Below are 19,821 nucleotides of genomic sequence, written 5' to 3'. Positions count from 1 at the left end.
GATTAGGAATGAATTCTAGATGCACAAAAATGATTGGACTGTGAACAGTAGTACAACTATAGCTAAGAACAATTAACTTTTGCCGACCAAAAAAGAAACGTTTGATGCATGAAAATGTGTATAAAACATCTATAGAATATTCTTGTCAAATATAAATGAAATTAACTTTATTATAGAAATCATTCTGGGAGATTTCTAGGGAAGACAAATACTTACATTTTGACATAAAACAAATTGGATTATATCGAAGACACAATCTACCCTTTTTCTATCATTTTTTCTTTGTTGAAGTTCTCTCTTAACCATTTGTTTGCACATAAGTGTCATCTGTTAATGACCTTTGGAAATCCTGACAGATATTTTTCTTGCAGAAATCGAGTGTGTATTGTTCCAGGTTGAATTATATGCAATGGAATGATACAAACTTGGAGCATCAGTCTGAAATCTATGAACAGATTGGTAGAAGTATTCGATATAGCTTGATAAAACTCTTAATTCGTGGCAAAGCTTGTTGATCATGGCTTCCTTTTTTTTAAAAAAAAAAAAAAAACACAACTTCATGACCAACACAAAAGCAAACATCCATTCAGTCTACATTGTTCTTTTTTCATTATAACATACAAATGCCCATTTACAAATAATACACCAAAATGAATAAAAGTTTGGATACCAAAATGAAGATTTGTTCCAACTGATATAATGCCTTCAGTATACAAAGGTCCATGTCAAAGTCTTTCTCCATGTGTTACATCATAGGGCACAGTTGCAGTACAGAAGTACTTTGAAAGCCATTCTTCTTTTAGAAAATACAGCTGAACCTCCAACTGTTGTCCATATAGCCATTTACAAAATCAACACATGGTTTACTGTAATCTTGGCCAGTATTGAGACATATCAGGTTCACTGCCGGGAACTTGAACAGGAACTGACACTCCAGGAGAAATAAGACCTTTAAAAAAAGGGGGGGATGTTATTTATACACACACACAATCACAATCACACACGCACACAGCTTTTCAAAAAGAGCCCTTTTGTTGTAAAGCATTCTGAGCTCTCATGGCATTCTAAAAGTTTGTTGAATCTCTTGAAGAACTTGCATGATGCTATATCTAATTAGATTTTTAAAAACCTTTCTGACTTTCTGCAATTAATCAGTAATTCTGAATACAGCACGGATTTGTTTATCCTCAGGAAGGAGCAATATTGACAGCGATCCAGATGAATAGCTGACACCAAGACAGGATTTTGTGAGGAAAATGGAGAATGGCTTCAGATAAGACAGAATTGGATGACCAAAGCTCACATGATAAGGGTTCTGTTAGACTTATTGATTTTGGGGCACGATCCAGCCAAAGATCAGCGCTTTGACCTTCCATTGATCTCAATGGGAAAGAATTAAGCACAGAGATCTCATATTAAAACCAACAGGACTTTAAAATGCTGATCTTTTTGGTTGGATTGTGTCCTTTGATGCCTAACCTGCCCCATCATAAAGACCATGCTGAGTTAAAACAGTACATATATGCACACTCACACACACTTTCTGTATTTCTAGTCACACAGCTCCCCCTCCCTCACCCAAAGCCCCGGTGTACATTTTGGTGTGTTGAGCTCTCTAGGAGCACACATAAATATTAGGGCAGGGATGGAGAACTGATGGACACACAGATGTTGTTGGACTCCCCTCCCCTCCTCTCCTATCTGGAGACATTAAAAGCAAGTCTGGAGTGACAGTTTGGGAGGTGCTGCTTCAGGGGGAGAGACACTGTACCATCAAGGGTGAGCTGTTCCCATCGGCTTCCCCCCCCACACACACACACCCTAGGCCTTAGCTAGACCTAAGGCTTATCCCGGGGTCGTCCCTGCCTGCTCCCGGGATATCCTGTGTGTCATTTACATGAACAGGGATGACCCTGGGATGATCCTGGGATAAACCTTAGGTCTAGCTAAGGCCCTAGAGACTTTAAAAGCAGGACTGAAGCTGCTTCAGAAGGAGAGATGCTATTCCAACCAAGTTTTTTTTTCTTATCTGCTCTGCACTTACTTTATTGTTGAATATTGTTGTGATATTGTTGTTTAGTATATTGTTAAATATTGTTGTAGTATATTGTTGAATATTTTTGTGTTATTTCTGTTGTAAACTTGAATTTAGTAGAGTCGAATGGATTATTATATTTAGTGTATTGTAAACTGCTGATCTACTTTATTTTATGTACAGCGCTTTGTAATAAAGCGCTATATAAATCATCATCATCATCATCAGCAGCAGCAGCTCCAAACAGCATGGCAGTGGTCAGGGATAATGGGTGGTGTAGTTCAATCATATCTGGATGACAACAGCTTTCCCAGCCTGTGTTAGGATAATCTGTGTCTGCCCATCAGACCTCCTACATGTCAAAGAACTGTTGGATCAAAGCACTTATATGACAGATTTATAAATGGTTTACATCACTGGAGGATCTCAGACACACACAAAAAAATGGGTTTCTTTATTAGGTGTTAGCATTTTTATACGTGATCTCTGATGCTGTTCAATTTGTCACCTCTAAACTGCATTTTGTAGAGTCCCCCCCCCACTTTCTCTTAAGTTCTGTTAAATAATTTCAAAGAAAACTTCCCTGAACATCCTTATTTTAGAAAGCCATTCTATTCAACCCCCTTCAAGCATGTTGGAGAATACTTTCTTGCCCTAATTAAATGTCTGCTTCTTTTAATCAATCTGATCTTCTGTTTTCAAATTTTAATTTGTTATTTTATATTTGGTTTCTAATGTTATTGTTACGTGCCCCGAATTTTTGAAATCCCGAAGAAATTATACTAGTGAATTTAGAGAAAGTACACCGCCCAAAAAAGTAATAAAAGGGTTCACCATTTTAGATTTGAAAACCCAAACCATGACATTTAAGCAATTAGAGCAAGATGAAGTTTATAACAGGTATCTAACCAGTAGCAGTTGACAGAATACAAGTAAGCATTTTATGAATGAATAAGACATTTGGATTGGCTGGGGAAACCATTTCTATATATCAGCGGTACAGAAGCTCTTTCAGCCTAAGGGCCACATTTCAGAGAAGCTCTCCATGGGGCTGTCTTGCAGGGGTGGGCAAGGCTGAATGGAAAAGGGGCAGGGCCAAAATACCAGCATATTTTAGCTTAATGCTCTTGCTGCCAGAAACTAAGCCTTTGGAGAGGCATCTTAATCATCAAGAATGAGGAAAATCTGCATACACCCTGGGATTTCACCAAATGGTTGGTGGTTGGTGGAAAGGGGGCATGGCCACCTGGAGAAGGCTGGGGAGCTGGTTTGGAATCCCAGGAGGACCAGATTCTGCGCCCTTGCTATGCATTACCTTTGAAGAAGAAGAAACCAATAAGTGCTTACCTGTGGAAGTGGTGCCAGAGGTGCCCATTGGCTGGCTGTTCATATGTGTCTGCATGTGAGGAGGGGTGTATGTATCATAGCTCCTCCCATTTACTGATGGACTTGTGGGCAGCATGCAAGAGTAAGAGGAAGTCTGGCTGGGTACTGGGGGCTGTGGGAGGAAAAAAATGAAATGATACTTGTGAACTTCAGCATCGTCTTCTACTATTTCTTCATATGAACAGTACAAATATCCTCTACACAAATATTCATGTTTACTGCCTCATTACATGGAGCTTTTGTGGACTTCCCTATTTATTTCAAAGGCAGTATCTGATACCCATCTACAGTCAATGGCATGCAAAGGTTTAGTCCTTCGATTTAATTTATTACTTAGATTCCTCACCTGCTTGTCTTCAATAATTCTACAGAATGGAGTGCTTCCAGAGCATTCACTAGGGTGGGAAGCTGACAGTGGAGCATCCACACTCTGAAGCTTTCATTGAACTGGGCTGTGTTTTACTTTACATCTGAATACATATTTAGGACATTCAACAAAGAGGTCTCGCTTCCAGATTCATTGCTAAGCTTAGTGATTTTCTCAGAGTCAATGACTGGGTTCAGATGACACAATGCAGCTTGTCGTGAGTTATTTAACCCATGTTGAGCCAAGTGGCATGTGCAGCCCCTGCTCACGGGCTGTCGCGTTGTGTGAAACTGGCGAGCATGGGTAATGCTAGGGTTAAACACAACCTATGCTGTCTGGGTTTGCATGACACAACAACCCTTGAGCGAGTTCTGCATATTCAAAGTGATGGCTGCATGTGCCACAGCCACTGTGGCACATGAAAAGTTGTGGTTTTTCAACCCACAATGGTTTGTTGTGTGATGTGAACAGCCCCACCCCACCTCGGTTGTAGCAGGAGGAGAGCAGGCCATCCAAAATGCAAGCCTTACAACAAGCACCCAAATGATTTCCATCAGTAGAATGGCACCATTCCACCTCCATCCTGCAGCCTCCCCACTCCCACAAGCACCTGCAAAGTCTGTTCTGGGCTGCAAGGGGGAGAAAAGGAAGGAAATGCTCTGCCACACAAGTGGAACCCACTCACATGATGTTGTACCTCTCTCAAAGTGAAAAGAAAGCTATCACTCAGTCTTATGCAACAACTTATAAATCTCTGCCAACTTGGTTTAATAGTTGGGAATCATTCATGCAGAATATAGGCAATTTCAGCAGTGGTGAAATCATACAGGAATAGTACTCATAAGACCTCATAAGACCTAGTGCTCTCCAGATATTTTGGACTATAACTCACATCAGTCCTAGCCAGCGCAAAGATGTTTGTAGTATAAAAACATCTGGAGGGGACTATGTTGTGGGAGGTAACCTTTTTGTCTTTATAGCTTAGTCTAATACCCAGTTCAGCTAATATATCAGGATTGAAATTGGTTTAGTCACATCATGTCTATGGAAAAGTAGCATCTTCAATCCAAATATTTCATTTTGCAGTGTGATCCTACATGTTTACTCAGAAGTAAATACCACTGAGTTTAGTGGGATTTACTCCCAGGTAAGTGGGTTTGGATTGCTGCCTGAACTGAGTTATTGATTGGTCTGCTTTTATTGTCATTTTCCTATATCTATTCAGAATGTGCCATGCTTATAGAGGCAAATTTAATGTAATAGACCCATTGGTTAAGTATTTTCATATACAACCCACTTAATTCATCTTCAAATTGTACTGTCATCCCTAACTGGTTAGAATTCAGGCTGAGATAGCCAACAGAACTCAAGGGAATTTAATTCTCAAATTTCTTAAATATTCATGGAGGCTTGGATACCTTACTTTCTAAGCTCTCTGAAGTTCCTCCAAAATACTGGATGTTACATTTTTATACTGGGTTGCAGTTGTTTACTGGCTCTCTCTTTGACAATGTTTCAAGAAAAGCTGAGGAATATCCATCACACCGGTATCTTTCAGTGGCCTTCGTTGCATGGGTGCAATAATCATTCAGGCCCAGAGTTGTATTCTTTTCCTGAGCCAGCTAGTTATCCACATGCTTACAAGCCAGAGGGTTGGCAGCTCTGCTCATTTTAACACAGCTATTTAGAACTGCAGGTGCTGTTCACATCCTCCTCTCCCCCTTGGGTATTTCTAGGGTGCCAATAGCCACAGTGTCTCATCAGCCAAGGTGTAATCCTGCTAGCATTTTAATCAACTCCTTCTCTTCACCAATACTTGACTAATGAGCTTCTCTGGTTAGATGCATTTTTCTTAAACAGATATTTTCCCTTTACCCAACTGGAACTTTTGACATTTGAATTCAAATCTATGAACCCCAATTAACCTTCATCGCACATATTTTGCTTTCTTTCTTTTTTTAACCAAGTCCTATTAGTTATCTTCTACAGTCAATTCAATTCAAAGTTTTGAAGGCTTTCCCCAGTCCTTGCCTACTTTCCACTATAGCGTTCCTTGCAGAGGGCCATTGGCGCGTTCTACAACTTTGAAATCAAGTTGTTTTGAACCTTTAAAGAAGGATGTCACAAATACATGAGCTGGATAACATTCTGGCATTTTAGTGGCCCAGATCCAGACAAAAATCACATGTGCAATACTGGGAGAAAAAACCAGCTTTATACCAGAAGCCTAAATGTATGGGCCCCAATTCAGAAAAAGTAGGTTCTCTTGAAATTGATCAATTTGTGTATAGCAAGAAATCAGTGGTCTAAAAAGATCCACAAAATTTCTATACAATGGACCAGCATCACATAAAATACAATCATACCTATTGAAATGAATGAGAGAAAGGAATCACAACTGACTTAAATAAAATGGAACTTAAGTATGGCTACCTTTCTCTGGATTGGGACCAATGGCCACAATTCAATACAGGCTTAAACTTCATTCATTCTGCATTGAATGGGGTGAAAGTAAAGTCAATTGATTTCCTGGTAAAAGTACATAGGATCAGGGTTCCAGTCATGCAATATGCATGGACTCCTTGCATGCTAAGAATGCACTCCTTGGCTTCAATTTTCCTGGTGCTCAAGTAAATTTTGCCTCTTTGAAATCAGAGTACTATGCAACTGCCTATTAAGTAGCACCAAGTCAACCAAGAATATTGGCAAATTTGTCTTTTAGATGCCTCATAGCAGATGAAATTGGGGGCTTAAGACCTCACGGAAATGATTGTATTCTTTTAATTCATTTTAAACTTAATTTATTTCAGATTCAATTAAACTGGATTAACTACTGCCTCATTTTTCTTTTATACTGCAACCATTCATTGACACCATGTAGGATCATGCTGCAGGCATTTAAAAAGGGGGATTCTAATTGTGTGTTTAAAAGCCAGGTTAAAGTACATCAGATGTGGGGAATCTGTCCTGGAACACAGCTGCTAGGAATGAGAAGCAATGTCCAGTGCTGCTTTCACACATCAACAAGCAGTTGGCCATTGACTAATATTACAACTCCCATAGCAAAACATGGGGTAAGATTATAATGATTAGCCGTGGGGAAATAATTCTGGAGAAATGGAGAGCACAGCCCCTCATCTAGCAACTTACTGGCATCTTGTGTGATGTTTGCTTTATTTTACATGCTGTAAATCGGGGCTTGAAGATCACCATGTTGCGCTAATATTATTATTATTATTATTTATTTATATAGCACCATCAATGTACATGGTGCTGTACAGAGTAAAACAGTAAATCGCAAGACCCTGCCGCATATGGGATCCTTTTTATGGTACATGAAAGTACCAAAGGAATGGTGTTTATTTTTTTCTGCATCATGACTCTTATTTACCATTTCTACTTTACTCTTGTGCATTACAGTTTTTACTTTTACTTTCTCACAAAATCCCTGCAATAGTGACTTTCTGAAGACCAAAAAGTAATCTCATGTTGAGCATGGATTCAAACCACATCTGAACTCAATACTATCCACCTGTGGCAATACTTTGGCCTTCATAACATAGATGCATCACCTGGAGGAAATGACATCTTGCCTGGGGGTTTCATACATTCACTGTGCGGATGGCACCTATGAACGAGGATTTCCTGGATTTATACCTAGCTGTGAACATTTATACCAGCCTTCCCCAAGCTGGTGCCCTCCAGATTTTTGAGACTATGACTTCCAGCATTCTGGACTATTGGCCACACTGGCTGGGACTGATGGGACTTGATGTCCAAAACATCTGGATGGCATCAAGTTGGGGAAAGCTAGTTTATACTAGACATCCCTGTGAACATTTTCAAAATGACAGAGTTATGTTATTAGCATCTACTCACTTACTTTGGAGTGGTCTCATGGAAATAAAAGGAGAGATGGTTGGAGGAAGCAGTCCAAGGACAGCTGCCTCAGTCCATCTGGGGCTGCATACTCAAAAGAACTGTACAAAGAATAATTAATCCTTAAATACCCCTTCATCATCCATCATGGTGGAGCAAACATGGCAAAAGGATGTTTCAATGCACATTTGTGAATAAAGTAGAGATCCTGACATTATGGACTGTAAGCATAATACCAGGAGGTGTGAGTTATTCCAGATGAATTAGCACAAAGATGAGAACTTAATGCATGGCTTGGGCATCCCCATTTGTAAAGTTAGACTGATAATATGCAGCAAGGTCCCATTAAGGCTGTGCAGATTAGAAAAATTGGTGATGGTGTGATAAAGAAATCCCCTTGACCTTTGAGAATGTCCTCTTTTGGCCCAGAATTGGCATTCTCTCCTTCAGTTTCAAAGGACAAGGTTCCACCCAGTAATCACACACAACTCAGGGAGAGTGAGAGAGCATATTAGTGGATTATACTTACTTGCATAGGCAGGTTGTTAGCCATTGTGAAGCTAGGCATGGGTGGCAAAGCACTGTATGTGTTTGTTAGCGCGGTGTCTGTTCTGCCCAGCATTGAACCTGATGTGAAAGAGGAAACTAAAATAGAACAGATAGACAGACAGGATGGATGTATTAGTTTACGCTTCAATCAGATGGCTGTATTACTGTACAGAGTGTTCAGTTGTGTCGCCCCAGAAGGGTGAATGACTGGTCAATATATTTCTTAAAAGCTTATTACCAGGTGTGGTGGGCTGTGGGATCGGTTGGTAGACACTTGTGCTAAAACTACTGCTGATGGGAATGTGACTGGGGGTGTTGCTGGCTTGTCTTCTCTGATTCCTTAGCTTCTCTTCCCGTCTCCACTTTGCCCTCCTGTTGGAAAACCACACCTGCAAACACAAGATCTTTTCCATTAGCATAGATAAATGCAGTCAGAGTCCTAGAAATGCATAATGCAGAGTAATAAACATAACAAGCGAGTGTTTCTTTTGAGCTCTAGACCAAGAGATGATCTTCATTAATAAACTACATCTACTTTTTTAAACCAAATGATTGGAGTATGAACCTTTAGCGAGGGATGTTGAAGGCTGTCTGCATGTGTGATGGGCTTTCCATGGGGCACATTAGATGTGCATTTGCTATGCATTCACATTACAATACAGATATCAATCTAGGTGAGATCTGGATTGAAAGCTCAATGGGTGCCTGGCTCACCGCTGATGTGGATGTATTTTCCTAACTGCATGCAACCCCAACAGCAGTCTGTATGGTTGCATGCAGGCAGATGCTTTGGTTGGAAACTGTAAGTCTGCCACTTTACAGAGTAAGAAAAGGAAGGACGGACAATATTAGACAGTCACTTGAGTACCTGTATTCTTGCTTCAGGCAAGTCTATTTTGGCAGCTAGTCTCTCTCTGGCAAACACATCGGGATAATGAGTTCTCTCAAATTCTGGTAGAAAGGAAACATTATGGCATTAGTGTTAAAAGTAAGTTTAAGAAAGAGCACCCACCTCATGCTTTCAGATTCTGTGTATGTTTGAGTGCACTCTGTGCTTTAAATCTTTTATGAGGAACATCCGCACAAAAGTGCTTTTGAACAAGACCATGGGCCAAGTTTGTTTCAAAAAGGAGAGATGTCATTGTGCAGCAATCCTGCGCATGTACACCCTCCTACCGTGCTGGATTATGTGATAAAAGCAGGAAAAGGTGATTACAGATTGTCTTCAGTGGCAGGTTGTTAAGGAGAAAACAACAAGAGTTACTCTGAGTTTGGGTGCATTGTGAACAACTAGCAAAGGAAAACCAGGGCAACCTTTTCCATGCTAACGTTTAAACATGGGCTAGTTACAGGATAGGTTAATACAGCTTTCCCCAACCTGGTGACCTCCAGATGTATTGGACTGCAACTTTCATCATACCCAGCCAAGCTGGCTAGGAATGATGGGAATTGCAATCCAGCACATCTGGAGGGGACCAGGTTGGGGAGGGCTGATCTAATATGATTTTAAGCAAAGTATTTAAAATCCAGGTCCATCATGAGAGGTGCACAAAAGCAATCAAAATTCAAGTATCATTTGAGGGCAACTGAGTTCAATGATGCTGGGACAGGATTTGCAGGCTCAGTGCCCCAAACCAGCCATTCAAGCACCGAGAAAAGGAGGTGTGAGACTACAGCTCAGAGTCCCATAACAATGATTCATCCCACATATGCTGACAGCGCTGTGCCTTTTGGAGCATTTGGAGCACTGCCAGTTTCAAATGTTTTCATTGTCACTTTTATTGTTGCTTCATCTCCAAGCTTTTAAGACTGCCTTCCCCAACTTGATGCCCTCCAGGTGTTTTGGACTTTGACTCCCATCAGCCCCAGTCAGTGTGGCTAATGGTCAGGGATGTCAGGAGTGGTAATCCAAAACATCTGGAGGTCACTGGGTTTAAGAGATTCTACAGGAAGGAAAATATTTGAGACCTTTATTAACTGACATTGACATTTTTGTCCAGATCTGGTCAGAATGTGCCAAAAGAGAGCACAGCGTTCAATGTGCTTAACTTGTTCTGACTCTTGTACATTGAAAATGTGGCTCACCTTTCTCAAGCGCTTCAATTTGTTCTTGGGTAAAGGACGTCCGATTTCTCTGCAGCTTTCTTTTCAGCTGGAGCCTCATTTGGGCCTCATCTGAATCTTCTCCATTTGAACTGATAGAATTGGTATTCTCACCCCCTCCTTCTTGTTGTGGGCAGCCATCTGCAACACAAACAGGAGGCGATCCTAAGAAAGGCGAGGTTGAACTGATTTGTTATAGCAAGCACAATTGCCCTCATTTGAGAAAGTCACTTCTTAAACATGTCCAAGGGACAATAATCCAAGTTCTCACTCTAGGGGAGGCTCATTGCAAACTGTATGATAAGCCACTTCTAGCTCAATCCATATTTCAATCAAACCAAATATTTGGATTGGAGTCATTGTACACTCTGATTGAAAGCTGATTTGCACAGTTCCTCTGCAAATTTCTGCATATGAAATGACATATAGCTAATTTGCACATAGTCATTTGGACCCAGTTTCTGTCTGTGGGACATGGAGCTGTTAGACCCAAAGGATCTGCCCATTGAAACAGAGGGGGAAGCTTGCAGATTTGGAAACTCTGAGTGTGCATGGCTGCCCACATGAAGTTCAAGTTGAGAGAAATATGTTAGGACTGGAGGATCAGCCTGAAGTCTCAGTACTCTAGTTTAAATGCTTTGTGGACTAGGCTATGAGGCTGTAGTCTTTGGTCTGTATTGACATATTTGAACAACCCTGGGATAAGAATGGCATGTAGATGCCTTATTTAAATCATTTAACAACCTGGAAAATTTGAGTGAGTTGGTAGATGAAGACAGGAGGAATTAAACATCTATCCTGCAATTCAGAAGAGTTTGAAATAGTATGGAACAAAACATAAATCAGTATATAACAATGGGGTGAGAGAAATAAATCATGTTCAAAAAAAGAAGGATGCAATTTAGAAATATCTAAACAACAACATGTTATGAAAGGAATTAAGAATGAATAAATGTATTTCTAGCAATATAACTCTTCTAGTAAGATGCCGCTTCTCACTTACACCCAAATATAACAACCCAAGAAACTGTTCCAAGTGAATATGATTGCAACTTTTCCAAAAATGCCCTGCAAAGATTCTCTCTCTATGGAATTTATTTACCTATTGCTACATTTAAAATAGTGATGTTCAGTATTTCAGATTATCTATAATCAGTAATTCCTATCTAATCAATTAGATGTTGATAGGTTTGCAGAAAATGCTATTAAGAAACCAAACCAAGCTTGTAATCTTTTTAAAAAAATATTTATCTAGTTTTGATTTGAATTCTGCACAGTCAATTTCATTTTAAAGGTTGTGAATTTAGAAGTGCCTGCATTGTTCTGCAGTTTTATTCAACTATTGTATGAGTGTGCATTGCCTTGACACCTATTACAGAGCACAGCTGTAATTATATCATCACCAAGAACAGGCTATAATTGCTGAAAATGGAATTTTATATTTAGATAAAAGGACTGTCCATTCTTTGTAATGTGTTGCACCAGAGAAAAGTAAGATTTCTTTTAAAATTTTAACATGTAATTTTAAAAAGAAATAGTAGCGAGTTTGCTAAGTAGCTAAATATGCTATTCTGCAGCTGAGCGCCTGGCATATCATTTAAGTGGTACATTTTTAATTAGGGCATTTCCACCACTTTTAATGTAATTTCTATCATTAAACAAGAGAAAGTTTTATTGTTTTCCCATTGCTGCTGGAGGTAAAGATATGCTCGTGGTCGAGCTGTCTTTCAAAGTGTCTGCAGAGAGGAGAAAGGGGGGGATATTGGGGGGTTTTGTGTGCTGGGTTTTTTTTTTTTTTTTACAAAAGGAACGGACATTTCTGTAGAAGCAGAGGAGAAGTTGTCAGTAAATTAACTCTCCCTTTCCTTTCAGAGCATCATTCGGAATGGTTTTGATGTTGCTAAATGAAAAATAGAAGCGATTCTTTTGATGCTAAACGTGGTGGAGAAAGAAGGAGAGAGAGGCAGAAAAGTTCTGATTTATAAAATAGAACAGGAGAAAAAACTTTTTCTCCCTTCAAGCCTGGAGAAAATATATTTGGTGGGAAATCAAATTTAAAGTAATATAGTTGATAATCAGTTCACAATGGGGCCCCAGCCTTCAAAGCCCTGAAGAGAATTGTGACAGGATCTGGTTGGGATCTTTTCAAACACTTTGAAATGTTGTAAAACCCCAACTTTCTCCCCCATTTAAACAGTTGGATTCATCTCCAGTGGTCACCATATGGGCGTTTTGGAGATCTATTGAGATGACCACCAACACTTGAATAGCGTAGGGGGCTGCTTTTCACCGGGACACAATGCCAGCAGAGTAAGGGAAACTATTAAACTCTTGGGGCAAGCCGGAGGGTTGGCAAACTTTCGTGGGCAGAATTTTGAGGACACAATCAGGCAGGCCCAACAAAAGGATTCTCTTGAGGCGTGCAGTGGGCCACATTGTATCACAAGGATCCCAGTCAACAGACTTTTCAGTGAAGTATGTTAACCTTTAGGCACTACTATCATTAATCACTGTCCCCTGGGCTGGGCTACTCAATGCTATTTAGGATTGATTTTTTTTTTTTTTACTTTCTATAGGAGCTGAGGAAGAAAGAAAGAACACCCCTAAACTGGTGAATAGGCCAGTTCCATACACTGAGCCTGTTTACTCAACACCAGGAAAAAAGGGGGGTAAACGAGAGGAGCGAACTACTTAGCTAAGATTAGGTAAGCTTCAACTAGCAGAGAAGGGTCCATGACAAGAGGCCTGTTTTTATTTACTAACCAAAGTTGGTGGCTGACTTTTTAAGTGTTTTCAGAGGAAAAGCACTCCTGGGTTTATGTTCCTGGAGGTCTGTCTTGATGGGATCTCAGGGCTGATCTTCACAATACTTTTCACATTCAGGTTTAGACACTTGACTGCAACACACACACACACACACACACACACACACGTATCACCTTAGTTATACATGGGCCCAAATCATGCATCCATTGGCAAGGGGATCAATCTTTTCCAGGGGCCCACTCACATACACCATGATATTTATTTATTTATTGCATTTTTATACCATCCAATAGCCGAAGCTCTGGTGCTATATATTCAGGTATCTGTATGCCTAATCAGCTGAGATAAAATGATTGGATTCTCAGGGGGACAGGAGCAGAAACATCAACACCTGATGCATTTCTTACACTGCAGTGTAGGCAATTGCGTGCACATTTCTTTAGTTGAACAGAATTCAACACGGACTCTGTTGCAGCACCAAGACATACCTTGAATCAAAATAAACGTATAGCAGAAATTCGTCACCCTAATATGCATCGGCAGGAATCGAAACCCTACAGTTTAACTAGCTTTGGAACCAGGCTGACCACAAACAAGGAAAAAACCCTAGTGATGTGCTAATAGGAGGCAGGCTCCATAAGCAGGCTTGTTAGGGAGTAAGTCCCATTGTGGGACTTACTTCTTAGCAGGCATGTTTGGATCGCCCTTCACTGAGCCGGGGAAAACGCCCCCCGCCCCCCAGTCGTGATTGTCCGGCAAATGGGCTGAAATAGCGATTATGTTTTAGTGGTTTAGGGCGTAATCCTATGCATGTTTGGACAGGAAAAAAAGTCCTACAACTCCCAGCAATTCCTAGCCAGCCATGTTGTAGGAATTTTTCCCTGCCTGCATAGGATCATGCCCTTAATCCCATTGATCCCTATATTTGTGACCAGAAGAAGAAGATGGAAACAAAGAACTCAAAATCCGCCTCTTGGTACAATCCATGCACGTCTACTCAGAAGTAAATCCCATTGTGTATAATGACGCTGACTCCCAGGAAAGTGCGCATAGGATTGCGGGCGTACAGAAGCAACCTTCGGAACCAGGCGCGCCCTGATGGAGCCCAAGGAGCCTCGGCGAGTGGGGCCTCGGCGAGTGGGGCAAAGTACCCGGCCGCTTCGGGTGTTATGAGTTCCTTCGACCCCCGCCCCACCCCCAAAATCCCAGCGCCCGAGGCTGCTGAAGGGAAGGGCCAAATGCCCGACGCGTGTTCGGAAGGGACGTGAGGATGTGTGTAGGCGCGTGCGCGCGTGCTTGTGCCTTGTTCCCTGGCCCGCCCAGCTAGCGGTCCCTCCCAGGCAAGCGCGTGGTGGAATTCGCCAGCTCGTCTTTCGCCCAGAGCCCAGACAACTCGTGGGGTGGGGGAACAGTCATAACTGACCAACAAATAAAGCGGCTTCAGGCCGAGAAAGGAGGGATGGGGTGGGGTGGGGTGGGGTGGGGTGATCCCTCCTCTTGCAAGGCGAACAGGACAAACGCAGGCATTTCAGCTGCAAGGTTACAGGAAATTTTAAACAAACCCCGAATAAACACACCAAATGAGCCCAAACATCCTCTCCCGGTCAACCAGCACTTCTAAAGACCGCAAAAGTTGCCATTCACATCAATGGGAAAACTGCCATCGACTTCAACAGGATGTCGATAGCGCCCTAAATCAAGAGCGCTTCGTTTTAAGTAGCGTTTATGGCAACCTCTGAGTTTGTCTTCGTTCTCCTGTAAACCCCCGCCCAACCCCAAACTGGGTCTGCTAACACTATTTAAAGTTTTGATCTGGATATGTGGCTTTTTCTTTTTCTTTTTTTTTTAAAGGAGGAAAAAGAAGTGTCAGACAATTAAGATATCTTTCTTTCTTTTTAAAGAGACTTTAAAAGAAAAAAAAAACCCTTCTAAAGGAATGAACTCAATAGTTCGTTCCACCTTCTCTAGACCTAATCCGTAAGAAAGCGAGTGAATATGCTGTCCCTATTATCCTATAGCTAGACCATCTGACGCTGAGTATAGGATTTGTTTCCAGGAAAGAAAAAAAGAGGGGGAGAGCAGAGAGAGAGAGAGGGGGGAAAAATAAAAGACGCTGGGAAATAAAATCATTCCTTAGTTTCTTAGTGTCTTAATCAGTGAGGCGGAAAACTAGCAGAGAAAAAAAGAAAAAAAGAAAGAAAGATAGCAAACCGATTGCGGCACCTTTCAGCTGCGGAGCTGGGATCAAAACATTGCAGCATCTGTTGAAAGAGAAAGTGTCTAAATCCTATAGAAGGGCTTTAGTCTTATAAGGAGGGGAGAGAGGAGGCGGAGGGGGGGGGAGATAAGAAACAGTGTCTCAGTGATCCCTAAAACCACTAAATCACTGGAGAATTTCTCCCGGATAGAGATGTCTCTTTTTGTTCTGTCAGCCCTCATGTATCCATTATTTTATTCACTGCTGCATGGCGTTTATCAGATTGAGACCATATTTGTCCCCCTCTGAGACCTAACCTTGCCTTATGCTTTTGGAGTAATGGACTCTTAAAATCCAGGAACACAGAGACAGCCCTGCCAAAGGGGACACACACACACACACACACACACCAGAGCTGCACATGAATATTCCAGGGCAAAGCCATTTTATTAATTTTAATTTAGCGAGGAAAAGGCTTTCAGTGTGTTTCTCTACGTCAACCCCCCACCCCATCCAAGGCCTTCACCTCCCCCAGCCCTTTTTCCTTTTCTACATAGTGTGTGCGTGTGTGTATATGACTCAGGGCCAATAATTCGGTGGAATTCTCCCCCCTCTTAGCTTTCTTCCCATTCATTTGAGTGAACTATATGGCAACTGGTGATTAATGGGGGTCTTTGAAACCCTGACATCCCAGCCTTAACCACATTGACTCAAAAAGGTCTCGGTGGAACTTACTTCCACCTAAGGCTGCTTTGTAAGAGCACAGCTTAAAAAGCTGGAGGGGAACGATCCTATAGACAAAGTTAAGGGCCTATAGACACTTACTAAAAAAGGAGCCCCATGGTACAAAATGGGTTTCTCTCTCTCTCTCTCTCTCTCAAAGCTGGAGGGGAACGATCCAGCCAAAGTTAAGGCCCTTTATTCCTGAAGCCTATGGACACCTACTAAAAAAGGAATCCTATGGTACAAAATGGGTTTCTTTCGCTTTTCCGAGTAAACATTTTCTGATCGAACAGCAAGTTTCATTAATAGCAGTGGGATAGGTTGAAAGCTTGCCATCGTTCAATGGGATTTACAAGTCCTTAACACTGGCCGAATCGTAGCCGGGATGCTAAGCCAAAGACTTCAAGAACGTCTAGCACAAGGGGAAACCTTCCTAAAACTCTCTCCACGCAGCCCCACTCCTGGCTCTCAATGTATGGGGCTCAGCCTATATGGGCTGCCCCACGACGATCCCACCGCTTTCAAATAATTGGAACTGAGATCCCCAAGGCTCCCCAGGTTTTCTGAACCAAGAGGAACGCCCTGGAGTTAAAGGATGGATCAAAGCCGTGGAGACTGGTGGCAGAAGCACCTTGGACAGCTCCTTTAGATTTCTGACTGGTTCTGACTGAAGCCTGGAGCTAATTCACCACCCCACTGACGTCGGAGCCACCAGCCTCCACTGGATCAGAGGTGCTGCTTCCGTTTCAGGTGCAAACGACGGTCGTAGGGAAGGAACGCGGAGGAATTAGCGGTCCCCGCTCCTTTCCTGCGACTTCTACACTTCGTACAACATCTCTCACTTTCTCAAAACTAGACCAAACGTGTTAAAAGGGGATTTGTATTCCAACCAATAAAGAAAGCCTCTTGATGCTACGATCCTCAGTCTAGATGCTACCATATGAGACTTGAAGCATATGAGACCGTAAAAGCGTGGAGGGAGGGGGGAGACGGAGGGGATATTGACCCCAACGAAGAGGCTGAGTTACCAGTATGTTAGCTTCATCACGCCCAAAGGGTGCCTGCCTTCCCCACACCTACCCTAGGTTACTCTAGAGATTTTCCACACACGTTGAACTTTTTTTTTTCCAACATCCGCAACGTTTTTTAAAAAATAAATGAAATATCCCAGCATCTCGCGGTCAGGCTCGCCTCCCTTTCTGAAGAGACCTGAGATGTCCTCCGGAATCTATTACCTGCCAAACAAGTCTCTCTCTCTCTCTCTCTCTCTCTCTCTCTCTCTCTCTCTCTCTCTCTCTCTCTCTCTCTCTCTCTCTCTCTCTCTCTCTCCCTTATCTGGGACTGTAAACGATGTGCCAGGGCCGCCAGTCCCACAACAAGAATTATAACGTAGAGCTAATCTGCGCCGAAGTGGCGGCCACGATCCTAAGTGCTTTAAGAACCAGCCCCATTCATTTTAGAACGGCTTACTTAGAAGTAAGAGGCGTACTTCTTGGAAGTTAAGGCTGCGCTCCTATGCACGTTTACTTGGGAGTAACGTAGCCTCGGATTCAGCGGGGTCTACTAAGGGTCAGGCTGCAAACCCCAAGCAACCCATGCCTAGGAACGGGCTGAAAGTTTGTTGAGGACGGTAGTCTAAGGCGTAATCTGAAAATCATATCTGTATAAGTGTTCGGAAAAAATAAGGATGCTTACACTGCAACCCTATGCATGTCTACTCACAAGTAAGTCCCATTGAGTACCCGCAGAGAAGTGGGTCTAGAACGGCAGCCGTACTTTTGCGGCTGCACACTTACTCGGGAGTGACCTTCGTTTAAATCAGTTTGATGTTGCAGGGGAGGAATTCGTTTTGGGATCGGGCTGGGTCGGCCCTCCTATTGGATAGGGGCATGGTCAGACCGAGATGACAAGGTCTCTGGTTCACTCACAGATCTATTTCGTTGACGTCAGTGGGACGTAACTGCAAAGTTAAGGGAGCACAACCCGCCAGGGCCATTTCAACACAGAGCGTGCGAGAGTGGATCGTGCCCAGGGTGGATTTCATTAGTCCCAGCGACAACAAAGGCTGAATTAAGCCACTTCTCTGACTTCTGGGGCTGATTTGAAACTCTGAAATCCAAGCCCTGCGGATGCCATGAGTTATAAATCTGGGACTACCTGATCGACAGGCCAGGGATTCGTGTATGGAGCTCTAGGTTGTATACCCTATGCTGTTTAGCCATTTAGCCACGGAGAAACCAGGCTGTATCCAACTTTAGTCCTACTTAGAGTAGACCCATTGAAATGAATAGAACTTCAATTAGACTAACACATGGATACAACCCACTGACCCCCATACAGAGTGAGAGGGGCGATTCGTTTTAGTTTCCTCCTCACCGCCAGCGCACATACACACTCCAATCCGCATCTTCCAGGGCTGAACGCCACACTTAAGAGAAAGCTCCAAGTTTGTGGTTGAAACACCGGCTCTGCTGCCCGGCTCACACGCGAATGCTTCAACAAAGCGCCTGGTTCTGCAGCCTGCTGCAGCCAACCTCGGTGGGGCTGCTTCTCTGCAACCCCCCTGCCCCTCCTGTCCCCGTTTCTTTGGTCCCCAAACTCGCAGCCCCAAGGGATACAGGAATGTCCCGCCCATCAATAGGCTGTCCTTGTTCGACAGACCCATTCTTGACCACAGGTTTGGAACAGCAAGGGAAAGACTTCAAGACTCAAGCGGGCCTGTTCCTCGGCTTTTATGGGCCAGAGCACATGGGCATCTCCCAAGAAAGCCGGTGCCACACTCGCATCTTTCCGCTTACCACAGGGCTCTTCCTTGTTATTGGTACATCGAACGAGCACCACGCTCCTTCTGGCACAGGCCAGCCATGGCGGGTCTTCAGGAGACCTGGAGGTCTCACTCTTCTGAGCCCCAGACCTGGTGGACACTGACCACCACCCCTGCCCAGGCCTCCAGGCTGAGCACACCTTTGGAAGGGCCTTCCGTGGAAAATCAAGGGGGGCATTCCCTAGTCAAGATCTGGGGGTCAGAGTCCCCCCCCCCGGAAAGATGCCCTGGGGGGTTTCCGTGAAGAGGCTGGTTGGCTTCCTCTTCTTAGCCAAGGGGTGTTCTGAGGGACTTGGGACGGCCAGAGGATGCCCCAAAGAAGCTCTTGTCTTCCCAGGGTCCCCCCTAGAATGCTCCCTTCTCTTAAAACTGACATGTCTAATTGGCAAGCGGTGCCATATCGTGTCCAGGGGTCTCCTGTGGAACATTTCTACAGCTGTCTCCTTCAACTAGACGCTTATTCATGTCGCCTTAATGAGAAACAAAACGATCTCTAATGAGCAATTACATAGCGACAGAATTGTTCCCATAACAAATTCTTGCGTGTGACAGAAACATCCTTTGTACCAGATATTCCGCATATTGTTACTGATTTTCTCTTTCTTTCTTTCTCTCTCTCTCTCTCCACCCCCCTCCTGTCTTAACCTCCTTTTCGAGATGAAAACAAAAAGCAGGTTGTGGCCATGGGGGTGGGGGTGGGGAGACACCTCTCCTGAGAAACTGACCACAGCTACGGGAGAGGAGACTTGTGCGCCGCATGGAAACAACAAACAAACAAACCCCAAAACGAGCAAACCAGAAGCGATGAAGCATCTTGAGGAGGAAGGCGACGCCTGTCAGCCCCGTTGCCATCTCCCTACAACGAACCCCCATGAATCTTCAGGATCAACAGGGGCCACTATTGGCAAAGTTGGAGCGGGCCTGTTTGAGTATTGGATTAAGCCCTTGAATTCGTAGCAGGCCATTAAGGGCTGGACAGGCGGGAGCCAAAC

At 43.1% G+C, this 19,821-nt stretch overlaps 1 protein-coding gene across 4 annotated transcripts in view; it reads right to left on the bottom strand.

Moving 5' to 3' along the window:
• Window positions 1-538: 538 nt before the first annotated feature.
• PAX6 (paired box 6) overlaps window positions 539-19,821 on the bottom strand; it is a 28,766-nt gene continuing 9,483 nt past the window's right edge. For all 4 annotated transcript variants that reach the window (XM_063117327.1, XM_063117329.1, XM_063117328.1 and 1 more), the window contains 6 exons: window positions 10,302-10,460; window positions 9,085-9,167; window positions 8,455-8,605; window positions 8,197-8,312; window positions 3,383-3,533; window positions 539-949 (listed from right to left, as the gene is read on the bottom strand). In XM_063117327.1, the coding sequence (XP_062973397.1) occupies window positions 864-949; window positions 3,383-3,533; window positions 8,197-8,312; window positions 8,455-8,605; window positions 9,085-9,167; window positions 10,302-10,460 (746 nt within the window). In that variant the 3' untranslated portion in view covers window positions 539-863. The remainder of the gene's footprint in view (window positions 950-3,382; window positions 3,534-8,196; window positions 8,313-8,454; window positions 8,606-9,084; window positions 9,168-10,301; window positions 10,461-19,821) is intronic.

The sequence above is a fragment of the Elgaria multicarinata genome, chromosome 2 (genome assembly GCF_023053635.1).
Source record: "Elgaria multicarinata webbii isolate HBS135686 ecotype San Diego chromosome 2, rElgMul1.1.pri, whole genome shotgun sequence".
NCBI classification, from domain to species: Eukaryota; Metazoa; Chordata; class Lepidosauria; order Squamata; family Anguidae; genus Elgaria; species Elgaria multicarinata.
This window is presented reverse-complemented; position numbering and strand designations above follow the sequence as displayed.